Raw genomic sequence first — 26,942 nt, 5'->3', positions numbered from 1 at the left:
CATGGTGCTGTGATCCCAGTTCTGCTTTGTCCTACGAGCAAAGTCTTATGGATATTTGTCTGGGCTTACAGAGATCTTCCCTAGACTAAAACACTGCTCAGATTTCACCTTCTGGTCTCAAACTTTTGCTGAACTGCAGTTCCCATCCCGGATACAAAAGGCCTGATTCTGACTACTCCTCCTTTTCTACAAAGTGGAAGCAAGATCCTGTAGAGCAAGGACTGCTTTACTCAAATGGAGAGAAATGTAAACAAGGGATCTGAAATCTTTTTTGAAAGGCAAATCAAAAGCAGTTGCAAAATGTAACACAGTGCTTTGAATGGGCTGCATCTGGTTAAATATTGGTTTAAAGTGCCGCAGCTGCAAGTAGAAAATACTTCATAATTAAGGAGCACAGGGCACACAAATAGTGTAAGACATAAACAGATTTAGGTATAATGCCATGGTGTCAAGCACAGAAATTGCAGGTTTGATGTTCAGTGCTTTATTTTTATCTAGGTAGAGAAACTCAAGCTAAAGCTCCTCAATCTTTTTCCATGCACAACTCCATACTGTGCCTCTCTATTGGCCTTTCACAAGTGCACCTTTTGTGTCAACTTATGAACATATCCAAGTCATGAGTTGGAAGTGCTTTGGGCCTCTGTCCAGGACCTAGAATCATAGAATCAGTCAGGGTTGGAAGGGACCACAAGGAGCAGCCAGTTCCAACCCCCCTGCCATGGCCCAGGGACATCCTACCTTAAGATCAGGCTGGAAAGAGTCTCAGCCAGCCTGGCCTTAAACACCTCCAGCCATGGGCCTCAATCACCTCCCTGGGCAACCCATTCCAGCCTCTCACCACTCTCACACTCAACAACTTCCTCCTCACCGCCAGCCTGAATCTACCCACCTCCAGCTTTGCTCCATTCCCCCCAGTCCTGTCACTGCCTGATAATCCTGAAAAGTCCCTCCCCAGCTTTTTTATAGCCCCCTTCAGATCCTGGAAGGCCACAAGAAGGTCACCTGGGAGCCTCCTCTTCTCCAGCCTGCACAGCCCCAACTCTTTCAGTCTGTGCTCACAGCAGAGCTGCTGCAGCCCTTTGAGCATCCTCCTGGCCCTTCTCTGGACACTCTCCAGCACATCCACATCCTTCTTGTAATGGGGGCTCCAGAACTGGATGCAGTACTCCAGGAGGGGTCTCAGCAGAGTGGAGTAGAGGGGGAGAATCTCCCTCGACCTGCTGGCCACACCTGTATGTTCAGTGAGCATGATCTCAGCAAGCTACACAGTCAGGATTGGAAATGACTGAGCAAACTGGCTTCAGCCACAGCTCTTATATCTATCTTAAGGAAAGATGTGTCCTGCATGGGGAAAGTCTCTCTACTGTACAGCAGTGACCTATATGTGTGTACATCAGTTGCTGAACCAAAGCATTTTATAACACACCAGTAAGCATGGGGAGAAGCTGTGTGCACAAAGACTCACAGCTGCCCATTCAAAATAAGCAATTAAAGGGATTCATCAGACCCCTGTGCTTTCAAACCTGCAATTCTTACACAGTGATATGCTTCAGAGGGATTTATAACTATTTATTTTTCCCAATAAAAGGAGGGTATTAGATTTTTTTTAAAGTGCATTTCAAGTGCTCTCTCCCTCCCATCCCTTAACAAGGAAATGTTACAAAGGAACATGAAACAAAACCATGCTTGTGTTTAGTCACAGTATCAATCTCAATGTAAAAAGACAATTTACTAATGTAAGAGGCATAAAAGATCTCACTTTGTTTGGCTTTTGGAAGAGCTCTGAACCAGAGGAATATTTGAGAGAAGTTAAGGCACATCTGCTGACCAAATGATGCTCCTAACCAGGCAGTAGTTTACAATGTATGGTAAAACAGAATTCTATGTCATTTCTTTCTCTAGACCTCAACATAACTCATTCTTCCTTTGAGAGCCTGTTTCCAAATAGGTCTCATTTGACAAGTCCACATCCTTAACAAACACAGAGTCAAACATGCATATGCAGAAGTTCTGTTCTGAGCTCCTTTTCGCTGGGAGAAGCCATTTTCCTCCCGGGAAAAAAGTGTTCCTGCACCATTCTGTCCCCGTGGTGGAAGGCCAATAGGCCTATTAGATGTCCTGGCTTGCCCCACCCTTCTGCTGCTGGGGGAAGCAAGGGTGGGAGGAAAACAAAGGCTTGGGCCATTAGATCCCTCCCAGAGTGATAAACAGGGACCCAGGTACTTGTTGGTGTCTTTCCCAAAGAAGGGTGAGCAAGCCCTGGGTTTATCTAATATGGTCAGTGTGGCAAATGCCATCTTATTGGTGAATCTCTGTGGCCAAAGGAGCCTTTGCACTCAGGCAAGGAATACAAATTGAGCTAAGTTGCAAGCAGTTGTGCTGCACTGCCTCATGGAGCTGCCTCTGCCTCACTGCTCTTGGACAGTGTGTTCTGCTCTGCCTCATGCTTCAGACCAGCTTAGCCCTGATGTTTTGGGCTTGAACTACCTGGAAACTTAAGTGCCTCAAGTCTCCCAGGAGAAGGCATTTAAATGCCTCACGACATGGCAAGAAGTGCCACCATCACTGTGCTCTATGCACATCCACAGGAGATCCTGCCTGCACCTCTGCAAACCTCCGTGCCAATAGGAACCGGGATCAGGATCTTCTGCCTCTTTCCCAGCACCCTGGGAAGATCTAGAAGCCTCTCAAGGGCTGAGCAGTTCCAACACTGCCACAAAGGAGCCAGGGATTATCCTGAAATGTCTATGCCCCCACAGTGAGTAGCACAGACTTGGCCTAGGGTTCCAGGCTACTTACTTGTAAGTGAGGCAAAGCCATTTTGTGGCTAAACTTTCCCAATGTTCTGGTTCTCCCAAATGAATTAATTGCTCATAAGCATCCTTGGGAAGATTTTCCCAATCGAATTAGAACCCAAGTTTAATTTGCATACAGTTGTGGGTAGAGCTTTCTGAAAATAAAATCAACTGCATATCTTATAATTCCTGCCTCATTAATTGCCCCAACTAAACAGTCCCCACTTAGCAAGTTTTGAATGACAGATTCAGGAAACCAGTATAAAAAATAAATTACTCTCTCTCATAATCCATCAGCACAGCTAAAACAGTAAATCAGAGGAAAGTTAGACTCAAATGGAATCCCTTGGGAGCAGAATGGATGGGTTTGGAGATAACCACTCATCATTCTCCAATTCAATAGGTCGGGTGGTTATATTTGTCAAGTTACATGCAAAGAAGCAGAATAACAGCATGCAATGACCTGGAGATATATGCTCCCTTGATGGACTCATCTAAGTGCCACAAATGTTAAGGGGTATTACATACTGATCATTAAGAAAAGGACACATACACAAAAATGCCTCCTTTGTGCTAGTTTAAGGCTAACTGGAATATTTTAGTGAGGAAAAATTACATTATGGGCTGTCAAAATGAAACATTGCTGATGTCTGCTTCACTCATAGGCTTGCTGAGATGTAGAAAAACAAGAACACAAATGTAGATAAGACAGAGTGTTTGTGTGTCTCTGTTGGAGGAGCCTCTGCTTTCTTCCTGGGCTGCTTCTGTGCAAGGAATCCTTCTGCTTCTAACCCCCCTTGCCGATCCTCCAAACTCACCTTGCACATAAGGCAAACTCTGGGATAAGGTAGGGGGGTGGAAAGAAGGTGGAAGGGTGGTTGGGAGCCCCTCCTGGGCACTCTGGTTTCTGGCAGGGCTGTTGTGTTTCTGTATTACCTTTAACTTGTCTATTTCTGTCAGTAGCTGTAACTATTGTAACTCTCAGCTTGTATAAGCTGTGAATATAAAGCTTCATTCCTTAACTCCCAGCTGACTGAGCCTAGTCTGGGTGATTTTATAAGAGTGGGGGTGTGGGGAACTCCCAAACCATCACACCCTTCTAATGATATTTAACCTCGGGAAAACTTTCTTTGGCCTATTTCTGTGGCAGAAATCCTGCTGCTGTGGCATGCTATTAGAGAGTTACCATGTTTCTTGATAACCAGAGCAACACCTCCTTTATCTGCCAAAGGTAAATTTGCTAACCTATCTCCCAGGCACAGGGTGTTCCTTTTGATGTATTTGTAAATTACTTTCTCCAGCCACTTCTGAGACTATGAATCACTAACTGGCAACACCATCCCGCAGAAACATGGGGAAGAGCAATCAGCTCCTTCATTTCTATTTGAGGGTGAATTTTTACTGGGTTTAAAAGGAAATCAAAGCCACTGGTGGAACCTGTCCATTCATAGAATCATAGAATCAACCAGGTTGGAAGAGACTTCCAAGATCATCCAGTCCAACCTAGCACCCAGCCCTAACCAATCAACCAGATCATGGCACTAAGTGCCTCATCCAGGCTTTTCTTGAAGACCCCCAGGTGCCTCCACCACCTCCCTGGGCAGCCCATTCCAATGCCAATCACTCTCTCTGTGAAGAACTTCTTCCTAATATCCAGCCTATACCTACCCTGGCACAACTTGAGACTGTGTCCCCTTGTTCTATTGCTGGTTGCCTGGCAGAAGAGTCCATCCCCCACCTGGCTACAATGCCCCTTCAGGTAGTTGTAGACAGTAATAAGATCACCCCTGAGCCTCCTCTTCAGGCTAAACAGGCCCAGCAAACAGCTGTTTCACCTCTGAACACAGTGCTCACCACATCACTGAAAGGACTTTGCCATTATTCTTAAATCATGTGTAAATAATTGATGCACAACAGTACCAAACTGAGTATTTTAAGAACAGTTTCTGCTGCATGTGTGGATGGTTCAGCAAATAAGCCCTGTTATAAACATGAGCCTTGGACACACACACAAAATAAATCTGCATGAACAGCAGTTCTTACACCATACAACCACACATGAGTCACTGCTTGCAGCAGCCAGCTCCTGGCAGGGCTGGCATTCCAGCATCAGGGTAGGACATTCCTACACTAGGCACAGCTCAGTGGGAAGGAACTTGCCAGTCTAAAATGTTTAGTCTGCCTGCCTGCAGCTGTGCAAGAGACTGCAGGCTCTTACGCTTTGTTTATGATGAGGCAGATCAAAACCCTAAATGTCAAACACACACAGCTGAATTTTTGGATTCTCCCCTCTCAGCTGCTCTAGATAATGGTCATCATTTCAGTCAAGTCACTATTTCACTCTGCAGGCTGACAAGGGAGGTTATTCTGCCCCTGTACTCAGCACTGCTCAGGCCACACCTTGAGCACTGTGTCCAGTTCTGGGCCCCTCAATTAAAGAGAGATGTTGAGGTGCTGGAAGGTGTTGAGAGAAGGGCAACAAAGCTGGTGAGAGGCCTGGAACACAAACCCTGTGAGGAGAGGCTGAGGGAGCTGGGGTTGTTTAGCCTGGAAAAGAGGAGGCTCAGGGCAGACCTCATTGCTGTCTACAACTACCTGAAGGGAGGCTGTAGCCAGGTGGGGTTGGGCTCTTCTGCCAGGCGAGCAGCAATAGAACAAGGGGACACAATCTCAAGCTGTGCCAGGGTAGGTCTAGGTTGGATGTTAGGAGGAAGTTGTTGGCAGAGAGAGTGATTGGCATTGGAATGGGCTGCCCAGGGAGGTGGTGGAGTCACTCTCTCCAGAGGTGTTCAAGAAAAGCCTGGCTGGGGCACTTAGCGCTTTGGTCTGGTTGATTGGGCAGGGCTGGGTGCTAGATTAGACTGGATGAGCTTGGAGGTCTCTTCCAGCCTGGTTGATTCTATGATTCTCAAGAGCAGAATCTTTCACCAGCACTGCCAGACAACATACGCATTTACAGAGTTGGGAAGGAACATCACAAATAAGAGACTAATTTCAGTGTCTACAAAACAATTACTTCTACTGAAGAAAAGTGCTTGAGGGATAAAGCTGGGAAGAGATAAGATAGAAAACCAAGATAGGAGTATGAAGTGGCATCTCAGAAGCAAACCTTTCACTGACTCTTACTTTTTATCTGAGTATCTCAATTTTCATCCAATTACTTTTCACACTTCTTTTATTCTGCTACGAGAAGTAAAATATGATGACACTTAATAAACATTTAAATGGTTGCTGCCAGTTCATTTCTGGCAACAGCATAACATTCCTCATCCTGCTACCACAGGATAGAAGATGTTTACTGTCATAAGATATGCAGCAGATGCTAATCTGTGATTTCTGAGTGCTGCTATGTTAAATTATACCAGCTGATATTTAACAGTTTCAAGTCATTGAATGTTTCAGGGTATTGAATCACAGAATCACAGAATGAAGGCGGTTGGAAGAGACCTCCAAGATCATCCAACCTAGCACCCAGCCCTAGCCAGTCATCTAGACCGGCTAAGTGCCCCATCCAGGCTTTGCTTCAACACCTCCAGGCACAGCAACTCCACCACCTCTCTGGGCAGCCCTTTCCAATGCCAATCACTCTCTCTGACAACAACTTCCTTCTAACATCCAGCCTAGATCTCTCCTGGCACAACTTGAGACTGTGTCCCCTTGTTCTGGTGCTGGTTGCCTGGCAGAAGAGCCCAACCCCACCTGGCTACAGCCTCCCTTCAGATAGTTGTGGACAGCAATGAGGTCTGCCCTGAGCCTCCTCTTCTGCAGGCTGCACACCCCCAGCTCCCTCAGCCTCTCCTCACAGGTCTGTGCTCCAGGCCCCTCCCCAGCCTTGCTGCCCTTCTCTGGACACCTTCCAGCACCTCAACATCTCTCTTGAACTGCGGGGCCCAGAAGTGGACACAGCACTCAAGGTGTGGCCTGACCAGTGCTGAGTACAGGGGAAGAATAACCTCACTTGTCCTACAGGCCCCATTGTTCCTGATACAGGTTATTGGTTATAGAACATTGGCTATAGTACATCCTCCTCCTTCATTTGGAAGGCACTTACTCAACTGAAAAATTGGTAATAGTCTGCAGGATATTTAAGGGCTTGTAGGGAATGATCACGAGGATGCTCAGAGGGCTGCAGCACCTCTCCTACGAGGACAGACTGAAAGAGTTGGGACTGTGCAGTCTGCAGAAGAGGAGGCTCCCAGGTGACCTTCTTGTGGCCTTCCAGGGTCTGAAGGGGGCCTACAGAAAAGCTGGGGAGGGACTTTTTAGGCTCTCAGGGAGTGAAAGGACTGGGGGGAATGGAGCAAAGCTGGAGATGGGTAGGTTCAGGCTGGTGGTGAGGAGGAAGTTGTTGAGTGTGAGAGTGGTGAGAGGCTGGAATGGGTTGCCCAGGGAGGTGGTTGAGGCCCCATGGCTGGAGGTATTTAAGGCCAGGCTGGATGAGGCTGTGGGCAGCCTGCTCTAGGATAGGGTGTCCCTGGGCATGGCAGGGAGGTTGGAACTGGCTGATCTTGTGCTCCCTTCCAACCCTGGCTGATTCTGTGATTCTATGAATGCCTTGACCATTGCAATGAAATGCCAAGTGGCTTAATAATCACGTAATGAAAACACCATTACAGCAACTGTGGCTGAAGTGGCTGTGCACAACACGGCCATGAGCTGAACTACTCAATGTGCTTTTAAATATCAGGGACCAGCTGCATGCTTTGCTGTGGTTTCTGGTTGTAACTGTTCAGAGACATGGGCAGTTCATTCTCTGAAGCTGTGCCATTACCATTTTTCACTAATACTGCACTCAAATTGCTCTCACAAAATGTGGCAGTTCCAAACTTTCCAAAGGCAGCAATAACTTCAGCTATACCAGAGGAAAGTGGTTCACACCAACAGAGACATTTCTGTAATGCCTCAGATGTAAGAATTTGTAACTCATGCATATTCATTGTACAATCACAGAATGCTTTAGGTTGGAAGGGACCTCAAACCTCAGCCAGTTCCAACACCCTGCCATAGGCAGAGACACTTCCCACTAGAACAGGTCACTCAAGGCCTCATCCAACCTGGCCTTGAACACCTCCAGGGAGGTTGTGGAGCACAGAATCACCCAGTGTGATCCAAGATCGCATTGGGTGATTCTGTGCTCCATAACCTCCCTGGGCAACCTCTGCCAGTGTCTCACCACCCTCACTGCAAACAACCCTTTCCTAACATCTAGTTTCAATCTCCCCTCTGTCACTTTAAACCCATTATCCCTTGTCCTGTCATTACAAGACCTTCTCAGTAGTCCCTCCCCAGCCTTTCTGCAGGCCCCCTTCAGATACTGGAAGGCCACTCCAAGGTCTTCTCGAAGTCTTCTCTTCTCCAGGCTGCAGAGCCTCAACTCTTGTAGCCTACCCTCATAGCAGAGCTGCTGCAGCCCTCTGAGCATCTTCATGGCCTCCTGTGGACTCACTCCAACAGTTCCACATCCTTCCTTTGAAATATCCTTGCACAGAGTTAGTTTGCAGAGTATCTTAACTGTTTGCTACTTCTGGAGATGCTAGTCCTAATTCTGAGAGCAAAGAGTGATACCATCCTGGTGGCAATAACCTGCTGCATCACAGATTTGTAGGTTAGAGGACCTGTAAGCCAGCAGCAGCTGGGATTGTATTTCCAGTCTGGCCTTCTGCATATGAAATCATTCTGCTCAGTTGGTTTGGAAAGGCTCTACCTTCTGTGGGATGATGTTTGAGATGCAAAACCCTGTCTTGATGTAGAGATTCACACTGGGAAATCCATCACATTCCTTGGCAGGGCTGTAATTGTTATCCTGTTTGTTAGAAATGCATGCCTTGTTTTTGGAGTGATTTAGTTTGCCTACAGGTTCCATTTGTTGGAATAGATGCTTGCACACCTGTTATAATCTCACACCCTGTGGAGTATAAAGCATCAAGTTAACAAAGCTCAACACCTTTTTCTCCATTGACTAACTGTGGTGAACTTCCACAGCGAGCTCTGCTACCCACAGCTTTGTATTCTGACAAAGCAGATTTAGGTAGGTTGCACTATCTTACAGTTTGGCTTGATGTGTAGTAGCTTATTAAGGCATGGCAGAATGCCCTCCTATCTCACCAAATCTATACCCAGATAGGGCATAGCACCTGGAGATACTCTTCCTAATTCGTTTATTGCTCTTCCTATGCTCAAAACCACAGCAGCCCAACATTTCCAGAAGGCAGGCAACCACTAACATTAAACTCTTATCTGAAAATGCTAATAAGGCAGAATGGTTCCCTAAACAAACAGTACCACATCCTCCCTAACCCACTGCAGGCCTAAGGCCAATGGAGTGGAAATCACTCCTCTAGTCAAAGCTTCTACACCTTCATTCCAAAAGCACAAAGTGGAAATGTAAAACAAAATCCACCTTTTAAAAGGAATAGTGATGGCTGTATGGGTAGCCTAAGCACTCCTGCCAAGCAGCAGCTTGAGAAGGCAGGTGTTAGTTTTCTGTTTCTAGGTATGTGGTTATGATGGTGGTAACTATGCCTCGTCATTACCTTTCAAGGGTGAGATACTTCAAACAATTAGTGGCTTGCTGCCAGCATTTGCTACCCACCTCCACCCAGCAGAAGGCTGATGTGTTTCTGACTTCAGTTCACTAGTTGGTAAGCGCCTGCCAATCCTACCACCAGGCCCCAGAGTAGAAAAGCCAAGTTAGGGGAAGTACCAGTTAGCAGAAGATGAATAACACATGTAGATAACTGAGGGAAGAGTTAGGCTTAAACAGTCCAACTGAAGCAAGCTACCCCAAGCAGTGCTACAGGCTGGGGACAGAGTGGCTGAGAGCAGCTAGGCAGAGAGAGACCTGGAGGTACTGGTAGAGAGCAGCTGAAGATGAGGCAGCAGTGTACCCACGTGGGCAGGAGAACCAATGGCATCCTGGGCTGGCTCAGGAACAGTGTGGCCAGCAGGACAAGAGAGGTTCTTCTGCCCCTGTGCTCAGCACTGCTCAGGGTGGCAGCACACCTGGAGTGCTGTGTCCAGTTCTGAGCCACTCAATGCAAGAGAGATGTGGAGGTGCTGGAAGGTGTCCAGAGAAGGGCAATGCAGGTGGTGAAAGGCCTGGAACACAAACCCTATGAGGAGAGGCTGAGGGAGCTGGGGGTGTGCAGCCTGGAGAAGAGGAGATCTTGGAGGTCTCTTCCAACCTGGTTGATTCTATGATTCTAAGTGCCCCTGTGCCTGTCAGCTCCTAGCACACAACCTCTTAACCTGGGTAAAACAGGGAAGAAGAGTGCTGACTGTCTCTTATCAAACCTGGCAGGGTAGTTACGGCTGATGAGAATTCCTGGATGTCCTGAGAACTATATTCCAGAGTTTCTGTTGAGAAATAAGAGCAGTTGTGCCTCTCTTTGAACCTCAATTTCCCAAAAACAATAGACCAGCGAAGAAACAATCTCTGTTCATTTCCCCTAAGTCCTGTAATTTCCCTATAGAAACCACAATTAACACACCAATGCATTATTTATCTATTTATTTTGCCACATGCTAAGCAGAACTACTTGAAACTGTAGAAATTCTAACAAGTGTAGTGAAGTTTAATCACGACATGGAAAACACAATGGATGGAACCGTGGGAAGCTGAAGATCTGGCTTTGCTCTCCAGAGACTGAGAAACAGAGCCCAAGCTTCTCACTTCCTGTGCTCACTGCTTCAACCATGCGTCAAGATGCAAAAGCTGCTTTCAGTTAAAAGCCACCAAGTCTTGCTTCCTCCTCCCATGTGAAAGAATGAGCCTCTAACCCCCACCAACATGTAAAGGAGGTGCTGGAAGGCATCCAGAGAAGGGTGGCGAAGCTGGTGAAAGGCCTGGAACACAAAGCCTATGAGGAGAGGCTGAGGGAGCTGGGGGTGTGCAGCCTGGAGAAGAGGGAGGACCTCATTGCTGTCTACAACTACCTGAAGGGAGGCTGTAGCCAGGTAGGGTTGGTCTTTTCTCCCAGGCAACCAGCAACAGAACAAGGGGACACAGCCTCAAGTTGTGCCAGGGCAAGTATAGGTTGGATGTTAGGAGGAAGTTCCTGTCAGAGAGAGTGATTGGCATTGGAATGGGCTGCCCAGGGAGGTGGTGGAGTCACTGTCTTCGGAGGTGTTCAAGAAAAGCCTGGCTGGGGCACTTAGTGCCATGGTCTAGATGACTACATAGGGCTGGGTGCTAGGTTGGACTGGATGAGCTTGGAAGTCTCTTCCAACCTGCTTGATTCTATGATTCATGCTTAAGACAGATACTTTGAAATCTTTCATTTTAGGGCCAACTGCCCAGTTTTTCAGTAACTCAGGTATATCCCAAAGCATGTTCTGAATGCCCATTCTGAAATCTATGTTTCTAGATATTGGTGATTTAATCTGAATAAATGTTTATCTTCCTTTATACACATTAAGGGTAGGGGACATGTACATATGGAAAGAGTCCACATCCCTGAAGGTGTTCAAGAAAAGCCTGGATGGGGCACTCAGTGCCATGGTCTGGTTGACTGGATAGGGCTGGGCGATAGGTTGGACTGGATGATCTTGGAGGTATCTTCCAAGCTGGTTGATTCTCTGATTCAGTGATTAATATCCATGGTACCATGTGGCCTTAAGGGAAAGAGTGAAGCCCTCATCCAGGCAGAAACTCCAAGGCAGAAGTGGAAAATGTGAGAAGTAAGGAGTGCGTGAGAAAGAAAACCAGAGATTAAGAAAGAGGTTTTGGTTGTATTCTCTATTCCAGAACACCAACCTGAATGTCTCCCTTTCAGAGGGAAAGAGAGAGCAGATATGGCTTTAGTTACAGATACAGCCAGTGTGGTACTGCTGCTCACATGCAAACTTGGGCTACCCTGGCTTTGTAAGCCTGCTGGCCTGGCACTGTACATACCAGACGAGAATGCTACAAATGCAATAACAAATGCAATAAAGGGATCAGCTTCCCAGATTTTTCACTTGAGGCATTCCCTTGTGGTAAAGTTGGGTGAGGAAATGAAAGAACAGACTGAGGGGAAGAGGAGAAGCACAATAGCCCAGAAGCATGTATTGCTGACCTAGTTACTTTGTGAATGCTTCAGTAAAGAGGCTTATGAAGTCATGACTATTACATGGGCCTCTCTGATCTTTTCATGAGGATGAGAAATGGTTGTTTTCAGTTTAAAATGGAAGAAAAGATTCTGCAAGTAAAGTCTGTCTTTGTTGTACTGTGAGCTCCCTGGAGAGAGTATCAGTCACTCTGCAGGGGCTGGAATAATGAAGGACTCTATCAGAGAACAGCCTTTCTTCTCCTCTGACATGCTTCAGGGGACCACCCACACTCACATCAATCCTTTCTCTGTAGTGCTGCCTCCAGGGCCCTGCCCAGTCTCAACCAGCAAGCATCCCTTCTCTCAGCACCCATCACTGATGAAGTTTAGACAATCTCAGGCAGAGAAGTGCTGTGACCATGGGCCTCCCACTTTCCAGGCCTAGGCAGGAAAAGGAGGCAATGCGACCACAAAAATCAGACACGGGAACTGTGAGGAGGTAGAAGATAGGCAGTGGGGCAGCTGGCCAACTGCCACACTACAGTCACTGCAGAATCATGCATCTCCCTGCGTGCAGATTACACACAAGAAGGGTAACTGCTGCACACCTGCACGCAGAGTCAGCCAAAAGAAAGAAAAGATCAACCACCACCTGCACACAGCAGCTCCTCTCTTGAAATCTCCATGGCTTCCTGAGCACAGACTGACAAACTCGTGCCCTTCCACACCTCAGTAGGTTCTCCCCATTAGTGAAACACAAACGATTTACTTCTTCATTCCTGCCCTGGCTTTAGGAGTTTCTCCAGAAGAATGGAACACACTGGAGTCACTACCCAGTTAGTGTACAGGAAAGCTTATGATAGCTATGGAGCTGAGGGGAGAGTATCTTGAGAGCAGGAAGAGACCAACTGCCATGTGAACTAAAGCAGCAGCTCAACGCTGGTCAGAAGCTGAACTTCTTGCATGTGATTTCATTGTCTTTCCATCTTACCACCATAGATAATGGAAAAGGCACATCCTTAATCATATGTATTTTTACAGTACAGCCCATTTTAAGGTAAAAGGTAGAAAGAAAAGCAGTTTATGTAATGTTGTACGCTGTAAAGTTTCAGGTCACTGCTAAAGCAAGCTATGATAGTTTATTTTACTTCAGCTCACTGTAAACCAACTAATTAACGTGGAATAGCATTTCTCTATTAGCCTGATGTGATGCTTTGGGAGTTACCCATGCACAAACACTTAAGAAAGTCACCCAGACTAGACTCAGTGGCTGGAAATTAAAGAATGAAGCTATATTTACAGCTTAGCACAATATACGAGCAGATATTTACAATACATATACAAGTTAAAAAGGTAATGCAGAAACACAACACCAAAAACTGGAAAGGGAAAAGTCTAGCTGTACCTACCACATTTCCAGAAGCATGCACTTCAATGGATGTTGAAGTGCACTCTTCAGTGCACAAGGTATGCCGAGTCCTGATGTAACTATGACTTCACATTTAACCCTATGAGGAGAGGCTGAGGGAGCTGGGGGTGTGCAGCCTGCAGAAGAGAAGGCTCAGGGCAGAGCTCATTGCTGTCTACAACTACCTGAAGGGAGGCTGCAGCCAGGTGGGCTTGGGCTCTTCTGCCAGGCAAACGGCAATAGAACAAGGGGACACAGTCTCAAGTTGTGGCAGGGGAGGTCTAGGCTGGATGATAGGAGGAAGTTGTTGGCAGAGAGACTGATTGGTACTGGAATGGGCTGCCCAGGGAGGTGGTGGAGTTGCCTTCCCTGGAGGTGTTGAAGCAAAGCCTGGATGAGGCACTTACTGTCATGGTCTGGTTGATTGGATAGGGCTGGGTGCTAGGTTGGCCTGGATGATCTTGGAGGTCTCTTCCAACCTGCTTGATTCTATGATTTGCTCCAACCACAAAGCTCCCAGAGCACATGGAAGTCGGTCATAACAGCTAAGTAACACTAAAAACAGAGGGGCTGTCAAAATGGTAAGCAATTTCAGCTCCCTTTGGGCACTAAGACCTTTCTTAAACTGCTGCTGTAACTGCTATCATACCCACTGATGTTCTGCAGCTTTACACAGGAAGTTGTCGGTATTATCTGAGCTACTAATTAGACCTCAAGAATCAAATTTGATCATCATCTCAAGGCATACAAGAATCCTCAGCAGTTACTTCTCTTTCCTTCCCTGAAAATATCCCAAAATGATAATGCAGTAGTAACCAGCAGTGATCTGTTTCAAAGCTTACTTTCTTGTACAGCAAAGTTAAGAATATGCTTCCATTGGTTTGAGAGATGAAATCTACAAAGTGACATGATGCTCCAGAAGCCCCAGGCACCACCTAACCATGCCAAAAGGTGAGTTCAGTTCTGGGCCCCCCAGTTTAGGAGGGACACTGAGATGCTTGAGCGTGTCCAGAGAAGGGCGACGAGGCTGGGGAGAGGCCTTGAGCACAGCCCTACGAGGAGAGGCTGAGGGAGCTGGGATTGGTTAGCCTGGAGAAGAGGAGGCTCAGGGGAGACCTTATTGCTGTCTACAACTACCTGAGGGGTGGTTGTGGCCAGGAGGAGGTTGCTCTCTTCTCTCAGGTGGCCAGCACCAGAACAAGAGGACACAGCCTCAAGCTACACCAGGGGAAATTTAGGCTGGAGGTGAGGAGAAAGTTCTTCCCTGAGAGAGTCATTGGACACTGGAATGGGCTGCCCGGGGAGGTGGTGGAGTCGCCGTCCCTGGAGCTGTTCAAGGCAGGACTGGACGTGGCACTTGGTGTCATGGTCTGGCCTTGAGCTCTGTGGTAAAGGGTCGGACTTGATGATCTATGAGGTCTCTTCCAACCTCAGTGATACTGTGATACACACATGATACACCTACTCCCATTCTGAGTTGTAGAATCCACAGCAGGATTACAGCTGGAGGGAAGTGGCTCATACGATTGTCACGTCTGAAATATTCACGCCCTGCAGTGTTACAGATTAACTCTTGGATACTCTAACAGAACTCCCTTTCCTTTCTAAGTCAGTAAAATTTATGTCACATCACTTAAAACCATTCTGGGGGAAACATTCAACAAAATTAATAATCACGCCCACGTTCTGAGGAGTTTGCCCTTTCACCCTTGTCTCTTGTTCTGCACTTTGCTTCTTATCAACTACACCAGAAGTAGCAGCTTATCAGTGATGAGGGAACTTCAGTTTTCACACAGCTTGTGAAATGTACAGAAATGCTTCAGAAGGGGAGGCCTGGTCTCTGTGAGAAACCCTCTCTTACACATTTCATAGAGCCATGGAATCAGTCAGGGTTGGAAGGGACCACAAGGAGCAGCCAGTTCCAACCTCCCTGCCCTACTCTAGATTAGGCTGGCCAGAGCCCCATCCAGCCTGGCCTTAAGCACCTCCAGCCACGGGACCTCAACCACCTCCCTGGGCAACCCATTCCAGCCTCTCACCACTCTCATGCTCTACAACTTCCTCCTCACTTCCAGTCTGAACCTGCTCCTCTCCAGCTTTGCTCCATTCCCCCCAGTCCTGTCACTCTCTGAGTGCCTAAAAAGTCCCTCCCCAGCTTTTCCATAGGCCCCCTTCAGATCCTGGCAGGCCACAAGAAGGTCACCTGGGAGCCTCCTCTGCTCCAGACTCCACAGCCCCAACTCTTTCAGTCTGTGCTCACAGCAGAGCTGCTGCAGCCCTTTGAGCATCCTCCTGGCCCTTCTCTGGACACTCTCCAGCATCTCCACAGCCCTCTTGGCCCAGGGGCTCCAGAACTGGATGCAGTACTCCAGGTGGGGTCTCAGCAGAGCAGAGTAGAAGGGGAGAATCACCTTCCTGGCCCTGCTGGCCACACTTCTGCTGCAGTCCAGTCTCTGCTTGGCTTTCTGGGCTGCAAGTGCTCACTGCTCATCCAGCAGCACCCCCAAGTCCCTCTCCTCAGGGCTGCTCTCCAGCCACTCACTGCCCAGCCTGCATTTGTGTTTGGGATTTCCTCAACCCAGATGCAGGACCTTGCACTTGGTCTTGTTGAACCTCCTGAGCTTGGCTTGTGCCCACCTCTCCAGCCTGTCCAGGTCCCTCTGGATGGATCCTTTCCCTCCAGCCTGGCTGCTGCACCACACAGGTTGGTGTCATAAGCAAACTTGCTGAGGCTGCACTCTCTTCCTTCAGGACTACCCATCCCTATCAGTTAATCTTTATCCTACCAAATTCTCCTCTAACATTTCTTCCTGGGCAAAAAATGATACACGTATCCTTGATGATGCATTAACAGAAGTTTGGAAGCATCTTCTTTCCCTCAACTGCTTAAAATCTGTCCTTCCTCATGTTTTGAGGACTTCAAAACACAACACAGTCAAATTGCTCTTTTTCTCCCGAAAGAGAACTGGATCACTCTAGCTCCTGTAAGACTGATATCACAGAAGTCCCCTCGAGGGAATTACAGCCTCATAACATACAGTTGCCTATTATTTATTCTGTGGCCAGATTCTCAGCTGGTATAAATCAGGGCAGGTTCCTTGCCTTCAACAGAGTAAAGATGATTTATGCCAGCTGACAATCTGGCCCTGCATGCATTCCACTTGCACAATGCTAGTTTTTAGAGAGGGCTGTTAAAGTGCCCCGGGCATGTACAAACCACACTTGGGTCTTTACTTGGAAAATGTTGCTCCAAGGAGTAAGACACTGAAACCTTCCTGCTGCTCTCTGAGTAGTCTCTTGCTTTTCTAACAGAAGGAAGTCTCTAAGCCCTGATAGAGCCACCATAACCTTGGGAATGCAAGATGGATTTTCTAAAGCCTTCTGCACAACCTGGGTTTTTTTCCTTTGCTAGGATTCTTTCAACTGAGTTTAAATGCTGAATTCAATGAAGCCCACAGGTACACCACTGCACTGTTTTGGAGAAACTGATCAACTGCAGCAAAGGCATAGGCTGTCTTTCAAAACTTGTGTTACTGGTCAGAAGCCACAAATAATGAGGTGTGACTTTCAAATCACTGCCTGAGCACATGGCTTCAGCTGTTAGCCAAGTCTTTACCTTAAACCTCAGCTATCTCCTTACAGAGCAGGGCAACAGCTCTTTTGAGTACCCTCAAAGTCCTTGGATACCAATAAAAGGTATATAGGAAATAGAAGATATCTTTCTAATACTTCTAGGTCCAGATTGCTGTTTTGAAGGCATAAAGTTAACCCTGAATGTCACTGTAGTGATGTGTCTGCCATGGTGCAAACTAGAAGATGCTTCAAGTGTGAGGAAGCAGAGGACTCCAGCTTGGCCTGAAATCTACTCATTGCAGGCAAATCACAGAATGCACTTGGTTGGAAGGGACCCTTGAAGGTCATCTTGTCCAAACACCCTGCAGTGAGCAGAGACATCTTTAACTAGATGAGGTTGCTCAAGGCCTCATCAAGTTTCATCTTGAATATCTATCTCTGGGGACGGGGCCTCCACCACCTCTCCAAGCAACCCACTCCAATATCTCACCACCCTCACTGTGAAGAGCCTCCTCCTAACGTCCAACCCAAATCTACCCTGCTCTAGTTTTAAAACCATTGCTCCCTGCTTCAGCACTATAAACCCTTTGCAAACAGGCCCTCCCCAGATTTCCTGTAGGTCCCCTTCAGACACTGAAATGCCTCTAAGGTCTCCTTGGAGCCCTCTCCAGGGTGAACAATCCCAACTCTCTCAGCATATCTTCATGGGAGACGGGCCCCACCCCTCTGATTATATTCATGGCCCTTCTCTGGACCTACTCCAGAGGGTCCACATCCTTCCTGTGCTAAGGACTCCAGAGCTGTATTCCAAGTGAGGTCTCACTCCAAGAAGTGTACAGTGACAACATCATGTCATGCCACATCATGTCATACTGCATTGTAGCATATCATACCAAACGTGCCAAGACACTACTCTAGGTGAGCAGAGAACTGAAATCAGACTATCAGGACTGTTAGTAACAAAAACTCTGTTTCCTGTGCATGACAGATTTCTGAATCCAGCTTGTTATTATGATATGAAACAAAGACTATAAAACATCATTCAGAGCACTGTCATTCCCACCCAATGAGGAGCTGGGATTGGTTAGCCTGGAGAAGAGGAGGCTCAGGGGTGACCTTATTGCTGTCTACAACTACCTGAGGGGAGGTTGTGGCCAGGGGGAGGTTGCTCTCTTCTCTCAGGTGGCCAGCACCAGAACAAGAGGACACAGCCTCAGGCTGTGCCAGGGGAGATTTAGGCTGGAGGTGAGGAGAAAGTTCTTCCCTGAGAGAGTCATTGGACACTGGAATGGGCTGCCCGGGGAGGTGGTGGAGTCGCCGTCCCTGGAGCTGTTCAAGGCAGGACTGGACGTGGCACTTGGTGCCATGGTCTGGCCTTGAGCTCTGTGCTAAAGGGTTGGACTTGATGATCTGTGAGGTCTCTTCCAACCCTGATGATACTGTGATACTGTGAGAATGAGTACATGGCTACAGATGAACCTAAAAAACAGCACCAGGAAAATGTTTTTCCTGCCCCATAAAAGGAAGCATTTAATACATTTTAATATTCACAACCAGAGTGAAACCAAAGTCATTTGAAGTGGTTGCTGTGGGGGTGTTTGTGCATGCATGCACAACAAGAGCATGATAGCCCTCCAGTATCCTGGGGAGAATGGATAGGGGGAGCTCCAGATTCAACTGTGAATTCTGTGAGTCAGACCAGGCACTCGATCTTTCCCCATCTTCCTTCCATCCTTGACCCAGTGATTACTCTCATTATTGATAATTTCTCTTTGTCTGTCTTTCCATCTCAGAAATTCCACTGTGAACTAGGGGGGAAAAAAAAGTTTCTTGATGAAAGCTTAATGGAAACTGGTACATTTCCACAAATTGTTTCAGTTTTGACACATCAGCATTCTCCCATGAAAAACAGTGTCAAAACCTCTCATTCTGATCTAATTCTAACCAGACTAACTCAGGGATAAATGCCAGTAGGAAGTTCTTACTAAAGATATTTGAGCAAAGGAAAACTACGTCTTCCCCAAACAATCTTCCCAGAGGTGCAATGGCTTTAAAACCTATATTAAAAACAAGGACAGTTATTTCCAGCTGGAACAACCACAACGTCATGCAGAGCAAGAGAAAGAACCAGGAAATGGCATGTTAAAAGAAAATGCACTAACACGGACAAACAGGCAACTTGTATTCCTCCTGCCACTGCTAGCACTATTGTTCCTTCGAATCTGAAACAGTTGCTAAACTTCCCACCAACGCAAAGCAACAGACATCAGTCCCTGAGTCAGGAATGGCTATGGACTGCAGGGCAGAGTCCTTCACTTCACACATGCTCCAGTGTAAATGCTGCTGAAATCCCTGGAAGTTAAGGAACACAAACAAGTGATGGCACGCTGTCACCAGCAGCCACAGAATTAACCAGCTCCTGGTCAAACGTGGTCGTTCTGACTGCTCCTTTGGAGGAGCTTTTCAGCACTGGCTGGTGTTTAAAATTGTTTGCCCTCTTTACTTATTTTACCTTAAATATCTGTACACTAAATCTGTGGGTTTTTTTCAGGCAGTAGGCTATAAATGGGTGTACTCAGTCAATGCTACAATGAAGAAATAGTGTGAAAAATAAGCTGGGTCACCAAATTAGCTGGGTCACCAAGAAGCCAGTCTTGTAAGTATTTAGCACCAAGTCATTGCTTCCAGTGGCATACAGATTAGCAGCACTTGTTTGAACTGCAGTGCCCTACCCTAGTGTGCATACCCATTCTTTGCTGTAAAAGCAATCCATGCCCTCTAGTAAGAAGTTCCTCCACTGTTTATTAACACAACTCTTACCACTTCCACCTGCAGGTGAAGTTAAACTTCAAAAGGACTTAATTTTTGACTCATCAGTCAAAATCAAGACATACTCTTTCTCATTTGTTTTGGTCTATTTTAACCTTCCAGAATTAGAGTTCATAAAAAAGCACAAGTATTTTGTCATGACCTTTTATTTTAGACTCAACTGTAAGAGTTTAAAACCTAGTTCCCATTATCCTACAGGAAAAAACCCAAACCCAACCCAATAAGCTCTCTAGATCAAACAACATTTAAGGCTAAAGACCTATGAAGTAAAACAAAATCTCAGTAGTAAATCTCATACTAGGATTGACTCAGCTTTCTTTTCTACAGCGTGACTGGCTCTCCACTACTCCATGCTGGAAACCCCTTTTACTCTCCAACATCTGTACAGAACTGGTTGATATCTTAGCCCATTTTACTGAGTTTGCATAGCTGAGATTTGCCTATCTGGCAATTTCCTCTGAGTCAAAACCTTCCTATCTAGCAAGGGTGACAATCTCCCTGCCACCTCAGGACATCCCAACGCTCCTCAGTCCACGAGGGGCCAGAGGGGCTGTGGGAATCGTGAACATAGCAGGATTGTAACAACTCACCTCCCTCCTGCTGACCCCCAGACCATGGGCCCACAAAGGTGGCTTGAAGCCCTGATGTTTCACTGTGTTACCAGCACTCATCTGAGCGCTGCTTGTCAGCATCAAGACTGTACAGATCACGTTCAAATCAAAATCTGTCATTGCACTACTGGTAATAATTCACACCTAGCTGATTGAGGTGCACCTTGTTATGGAAAATGCAAGAGAGTAACAAATTGGGCTGAACCAGTCGGGTTTGCTCATTATGCTACACCATAAACGAGGCACTGCTCTTCTGAGGGCAGAGGAGTGACAGTGATACAGTGAATGCTAACAAAATATAGCAGAGACATACATTACTGAGAAAACCAACCAACCAACCCACCCCAAACCAACAAAAATCCCATGTCACAAATGCAGAACCATCATCTTCAAAAATACCCTGCAGAGGAGATACAGGCATGGGAAACTCCAGCTGGTGCTACAGAGATACTACACTCTTTTTTTCTCTCCCCAGAAAAGCAAATACTTTCTAAAAGCCTAGCCCTAAAAAAAAAACCCAAGCAAACAAACAAACAAACAAAACCAGTAAACCTTGAAGAATTTTCCTTCAGGTAAAAGCCTGACACTGTCTTTCTCTTACATTCAGAATTAGCTTTGTCACAATGACAACTTCTATCAGCCACCATTATAGAACAACACATCTTTGAAGCAGTAACAGTTCATCCCAAGAAGAAGTATTTCATTGTGAAGCAATGCTGTTTGGATAGATGTAGGCCACACAACAGTGCATGCTTAGAAATAATAAGTGAAAAAATATAAATATGAAAAAAAATCTGAACTATTCCACTGTCTTTTTAAAAAAAATACTTTTAAACTGTTTCAGGAAACTTCTATGTAGCTCTGGTGCTAGTGGAATTATATGCATTAGCAGCAGCTTAAGATATGGTTCATCACTTTTTATTAGAAACCATTCTTATGTGGAAACAGAGAATCAGTCAGGGTTGGAAGGGAGTACAAGGATCAGCCAGTTCCAACCCCCCTGCCATGCCCAGGGACACCCTACCCTAGAGCAGGCTGCATACAGCCTCAGCCAGCCTGGCCTCAAACACTTCCAGCCATGGGGCTTCAACCATTTCCCTGGGCAACCCATTCCAGCCTCTCACCACTCTCCTGCTCAACAACTTCCTCCTCACACCAGCCTGAACCTACCCATCTCCAGCTTTGCTCCATTCCCCCTAGTCCTGTCACTCCCTGAAAGCCTGAAAATTTCTTCCCCAGCTTTTTTGTAGGCCCCCTCCAGATACTGAAGTGGAATTCATCACCTAAATAGTACAGAAGCATGTTAATGCCAAGGAGCTCCAAACAGTGTTTAAATAAAAGTGATTTTCAATGTCTCAGACATAAAGGGCTTGGAATTCAGGGATACCCCACGAATAGAACACAGAATATCTCTATCCTACCTTAAGGACACTCCATGAATGTAAGAAAATGCAGTAATATCCTATTTTAAGGATACCCCATGAGTAGAAGAAAATGCAGTAATATCTCTACCCTACTTTAAGGATACCCCATGAGTAGAAGAAAATGCAGTAATATCTCTACCCTACTTCCCTCCTAAAATAAATAGAAAATTGCCAGTTTTAAGGGGGGGCAGGAACACATTTTAGATTCAATCACCTTACAAACCTCTGCCATCATGTTACGAAGGTGTTTGTTCTCATACTTTCCTATTGCAAATACCTGAAACTCTAAATTTGATTCTGTTACTATAAAATCAACTGACTACAGGACATCTTCTAAAAAATGACAGAATAATGCAAGTAGAGTTTGGCTGAATAGCTCCTGATGTTCACAAATGGAAAGTTATTACACAGATTGCTCCAAGGAACAGCCTTCTGGGTTGGCTACCTCAAAGATTCATATTCACTTGGACACAGATTCATATTCACTTGGATACAGCAGTGCCAATTTCTTATGTGGGCAACTGCTGGTTTGTGCTGCCATTTTTTGTTTAAATGCTCCAATATACCATTCACAATCATCTAAAAAAGTCACAGCCCTATAGGAAAAAAGAGTCAATCATTTCTGTGTAGTACTGAACATAAGAGCATCTTTTTCAAAGTAGGTAGTTCCTCTTGGACCTGTCCATGATTTTGGCCAGTATCTTTACAGGGATGTCCCATTTCTGTCCAAGGAAAATGTTAAAATTAAGTCTTTAGGTGGAGTTTTATTAACCTCTTCAACAACGAGAGCAAGCTGATTAGTAGGTATATCACAGTATCACCAAGGTTGGAAGAGACCTCATAGATCATCAAGTCCAACCCTTTACCACAGAGCTCAAGGTATATGCTTGTTGAGTTCTCCTGTGAATGACCTTTCTCCTGCTTCATCCCCCCTGAACTGCTGAGCTGATGCTTTTTACTGCTTCATCTTCCACAAAACATTTGTCAGCTCTAGTTCTTATTTTGATATATCATATCATATCATAGAATCAACCAGGTTGGAAGAGACCTCCAAGATCATCCAGTCCAACCTATCACCCAGCCCTATCCAATCAACTAGACCATGGCACTAAGTGCCTCATCCAGTCTTTACTTGAAGACCCCCAGGGACGGTGCCTCCACCACCTCCCTGGGCAGCCCATTCCAATGGGAAATCAATGCCAAGTTAACAACCAATATCTATCCAAACCTCACACTTTCTGCCTTCAAAGACCCGTTGCTTTCTGTACAACTCTTCCTGCTATGTGTGCAACAGAATCCTACAGTGATTATTAAAAGAAGCCCTGCAGCTATAGGATGGATTATCTGACAACAGGTTTACTCAGTTTTAGTGCAGTAGGATGTGGATGAAGATCACTATGAAAAATGCTGAATTGCAAGCAAGCTATATATATTTTTTTCCTCACTGGCCCTATGACAAGCATGAAAAACTCTTCTGCTATGCCCACTTGAGAAATGGGCTCAGGGGAGACCTTATTGCTGTCTACAACTACCTGAGGGGTGGTTGTGGCCAGGGGGAGGTTGCTCTCTTCTCTCAGGTGGCCAGCACCAGAACAAGAGGACACAGCCTCAAGCTACGCCAGGGGAAACTTAGGCTTGAGGTGAGGAGAAAGTTCTTCACTGAGAGAGTTATTGGACACTGGAATGGGCTGCCCAGGGAGGTGGTGGAGTTGCCATCCCTGGAGCTGTTCAAGGCAGGATTGGACGTGGCACTTGGTGCCATGGTCTGGCCTTGAGCTCTGTGGTAAGGGGTTGGACTTGATGATCTGTGAGGTCTCTTCCAACCTTGGTGATACTGGGATACTGTGATACTGTGAAATCTATCTGTGGTTTGAGAATCTCTCCTGGGTAAGTGACAAAAACACCAACAAAGCCATAAAAATAAATAACACAAGATTAACAAGAAAGGAACTCTGTCATTTAAAGATTTTATGACTGGAATCTGCAACAAAGTTGGGCCTGGGATCAACATAACCATCACAAGAGAGTACGACCTCTATTAACCAGAAACAGCACACAACAAAATTAAGCTCAATAGAAACCCATGTACCTCAAAATTAAAACAATAAAAAACTTGAAGGCTAAGCAGGGTTTTATCTGCCCTAGCCTGCCAGAAGTAACTGTGCAGGTATGTGAAACCTGTTGGGTCCAAAGGGGTTAGTACCAAAAGATGAAGTTGTTCATAGTGTACGTAGCTGTTGGCAGTAGCTATACAAAAACTTCACGGTTCGGCAACAGTGTTGAGATTATTGTTGACTGTGAATGGATCACAAGGCTGACTCAGAAGGCACAAGCAAACTTTGGAGAGGCTCAGGTGTCCACACATCTTACCTGAAAAGTAAATCTAGGTACATGATGCCACAAGACGCCTCAGAAACCTACTTGATTCTTCAAGAATGTTCTGGATGTACTTTTGCTGCAATCTGCTGTTCTCCTTTTAGGTTCACCAGCTGTGCTGCAACACGATTTAGGGTCTAACCTTAAAGATGCCAGCTCACGTATGTGGGTTTGTACTGGTACAACGGAGAGCAAAAGTTTCCCAGCGCAGGGACCTTGTTTTTACAGCAGCGTTTTAAGCTTCTAGTAAATTCCAAATTCTCCTACAAAGAATACTGGAGGTCACAGCCTCAAAAACCTACCTAAGGATATCTCGGTTGGAATGAAGGATGTAAACTGTCATCAACAGTGTACCGAACAACAGGAGCACCAAGTGCTAATAAGGCAGGCACTGCTCCTCGGTCCGACTGCCCCCGCTCACGGCTGAGCTCCGCCGAGAGCAAGAAGCAGCACAACTTTCTGGGAAGTCAACTGTCGACCCACAGGCACCGGCTCCGGCACTTTTCAGCTCGTCTCCCCGGGTGCGCAGATCGCTGGCCCCCGGCCCAGCAGGAATGGCAAAAGCCATGCGGGGCTGGGTTCTGCCCGCAGGAGCAGGCACCGACGGGGGCGGGCGGCACGGGCCGCGGCCGCTGCTGGCCCCGGGCCTGGCGCCCCCGGGCCTAGTGCCCCCGGGCACGCCGTGCGGCCCGGCCCCAGGTGCGGGAGCCGCCGCAGCTGCTGCAGGCTCGGGCAGCCCTCACCCCGGGCCAGCAGTCAGCAGCCAAGCAGCCCTCTCGGGGCTTCTCCGGCCAGCCCGGACCCTGCTGCATTTCCTTCCTAAATCTACTCTTTTCTCCCCTCTCTTCCCTCCATTTTTCGCCGCGAAGCCCCAGGAGTCCCTGTCCTTTCTTGCCGCTTACTCTCCAGCAGGACTATAAACAAACGCACTTAACCTCTCCCGAAATGTTTCCAGCCCCAAAACTTTCCTAGCAACCGCGTCCCCCTCCCCTGCGGCGGTCGCCTGCCCTCCTGCCCCGCTGCTGCCCGCGGCGCTCCTGCCTCCGGCCCCAGCAACTGTCAAGCGGGATCGCCGAGCCGCCGCACACTTACCCCGAAGCAGAGCGGGGACCGAACTGCCCATGAGGACCCAGAAGGAAAGGCGCAGAAGCAGCCGCCCCAGGCTCCTCGGCAGCTGGAGAGTCATCGCGGAGCCCGATCGGCATAGACGGCGAGCCGCGGGCGGGGCGCGGGGGGCGGCCGGGCCGGGCCCGGCGGGCAGGGGGGAGGCCCCGGCGGCGGCGGGGCTGGAGGGCGGCGAGGGGAGCGGGCGGCGCGGCTCGGCTCGGCTCTGCTGCTCGGGGCCGCGGGTGACTCACTGAGAACTTCACTTGGGCGCTGCAGGGGAAACAGGAAATCTTAAACTTCGCAAACAGCTGGGCAGGACTTTCGCACTCTTACAGTAGTTCCTTCTCCCCTTCCTACAGTCATGCCCCCTCCCCTGCGCCAGCCCTGCTGCTTTCCTTCTTCCCTTCCTTCTTTCCTTCCTTCCTTCTTTCTCTTTATTTTTCCCTCTTTCTTCCAGCCATGAAACCTCACCCAGTTTGGTGTCAATCATCTGCCAGAGGCCAGCCCCCCTCAGGTCTGGCTCTCCCACCACCGGAGCGCCGGGGCCAGCCCCGGCTGCTGCGCGGACCTCTGCGCCGGCCTCCTGCCGGAGGAGGGGAGCAGCCTCGGCCGGGACCTGGAGTGGCAGCCTGCCTTGCGGGGAGGGAAGGCGAGCTTCGAGCGGCTCCTTCTCCTCATTAAGTTGACGAGGGCCCAGCTCGTCGTTTGGAGTGCGGTCGCTTCCCAGAGCTCCTCGCAGCATTCGCACCCCTGACCTTAGCGATGCTGCTGTAGCCTATTGCCACTGCAGAACTGTTACTGGCAAAGCGAGCGTAAGCCCCGGGGGAGCTAAAGCAGGGACAGGGGAGGCTGAGAGCAAAGCAGGGGCAGGAAACGTTCACACAGCCCAGCTGGGCGCTCCACTTGCGGGCTTTGAGGCTGAGTGGGACAACTCATCACCTGCCTCCTTGTCTGTGTTTTGCTCCCGAGTGGGCTGCCTGTGGACCAGTTGGTCCCCAGTGCTGCACAGGTGACACAGATGAGGTTCGTATCCCTCTCCAAAGCAGGCTTAGCTATACCAGAGCCTTTGCCACCTTCTGTTTTTCCTTCACTCATTTTTTGTCCCGGAGGTCTTCCTTTCCACATTAAATGGATGGGCGTTGAGCAAAAGGTAAACCAATGCACATGGGCATAAGCTGAAGGCGACTCTTCAAGTTGTGGTCATTTGTTGTGTCTTAGTTCCAGCACTAGCTGCAGGTACAGCTCTGGGTGTTTCAGAAAAGGGGCTAAGCCCTCCGGGGGGCCGTGGTCTGAATGTTGATGATCTTCGTGGGTGCCATGGACAGAGGCACTGAGTGCACCCTCAGCAAGTTTGCTGATGACACCAACCTGTGTGATGCAAAAGACAGGCTGGAAGGAAGGGATCCATCCAGAGGGACCTGGACAGGCTGCAGAGGTGGGCACAAGCCAACCTCATGAGCTTCAACAAGACCAAGTGCAAGGTCCTGCATCTGAGTCAGGGCAATCCTAAGCACAACTCCAGGCTGGGCAGTGAGTGGCTGGAGAGCAGCCCTGAGGAGAGCAACTTAGGGGTACTGGTGAGAAGCTCAACAGGAGCCAGCAGTGTGCACTTGCAGCCCAGAAAGCCAAGCAGAGCCTGGGCTGCAGCAGCAGAAGTGTGGCCAGCAGGGCCAGGGAGGGGATTCTCTCCCTCTGCTCTGCTGAGACCCCACCTGGAGTACTGCATTCAGTTCTGGAGCCCCTGGGACAAGAGGGCTGTAGAGATGCTGGAGAGTGTCCAGAGAAGGGCC

At 47.7% G+C, this 26,942-nt stretch overlaps 1 protein-coding gene across 2 annotated transcripts in view; it reads right to left on the bottom strand.

The window, feature by feature from the left end:
* The window catches only part of TGFBR2 (transforming growth factor beta receptor 2), a 90,328-nt gene extending 65,006 nt beyond the window's left edge, over window positions 1-25,322 (bottom strand). The window contains exon 1 of one of the 2 annotated variants that reach the window (XM_064169753.1): window positions 25,138-25,322. In XM_064169753.1, coding sequence (XP_064025823.1) covers window positions 25,138-25,231 — 94 coding nt within the window. In that variant the 5' untranslated portion in view covers window positions 25,232-25,322. Of the gene's footprint in view, window positions 1-24,039; window positions 24,157-25,137 lie in introns of those variants that run through there. The other variant, XM_064169754.1, reaches the window with a different exon arrangement.
* Between the last annotated feature and the right edge of the window lie 1,620 nt (window positions 25,323-26,942).

The sequence above is a fragment of the Pogoniulus pusillus genome, chromosome 32, assembly GCF_015220805.1.
Source record: "Pogoniulus pusillus isolate bPogPus1 chromosome 32, bPogPus1.pri, whole genome shotgun sequence".
Taxonomy (NCBI): Eukaryota; Metazoa; Chordata; class Aves; order Piciformes; family Lybiidae; genus Pogoniulus; species Pogoniulus pusillus.
Note: the sequence above shows the minus strand (reverse complement) of the source record. Positions and strands in the feature narration are given on the sequence as shown.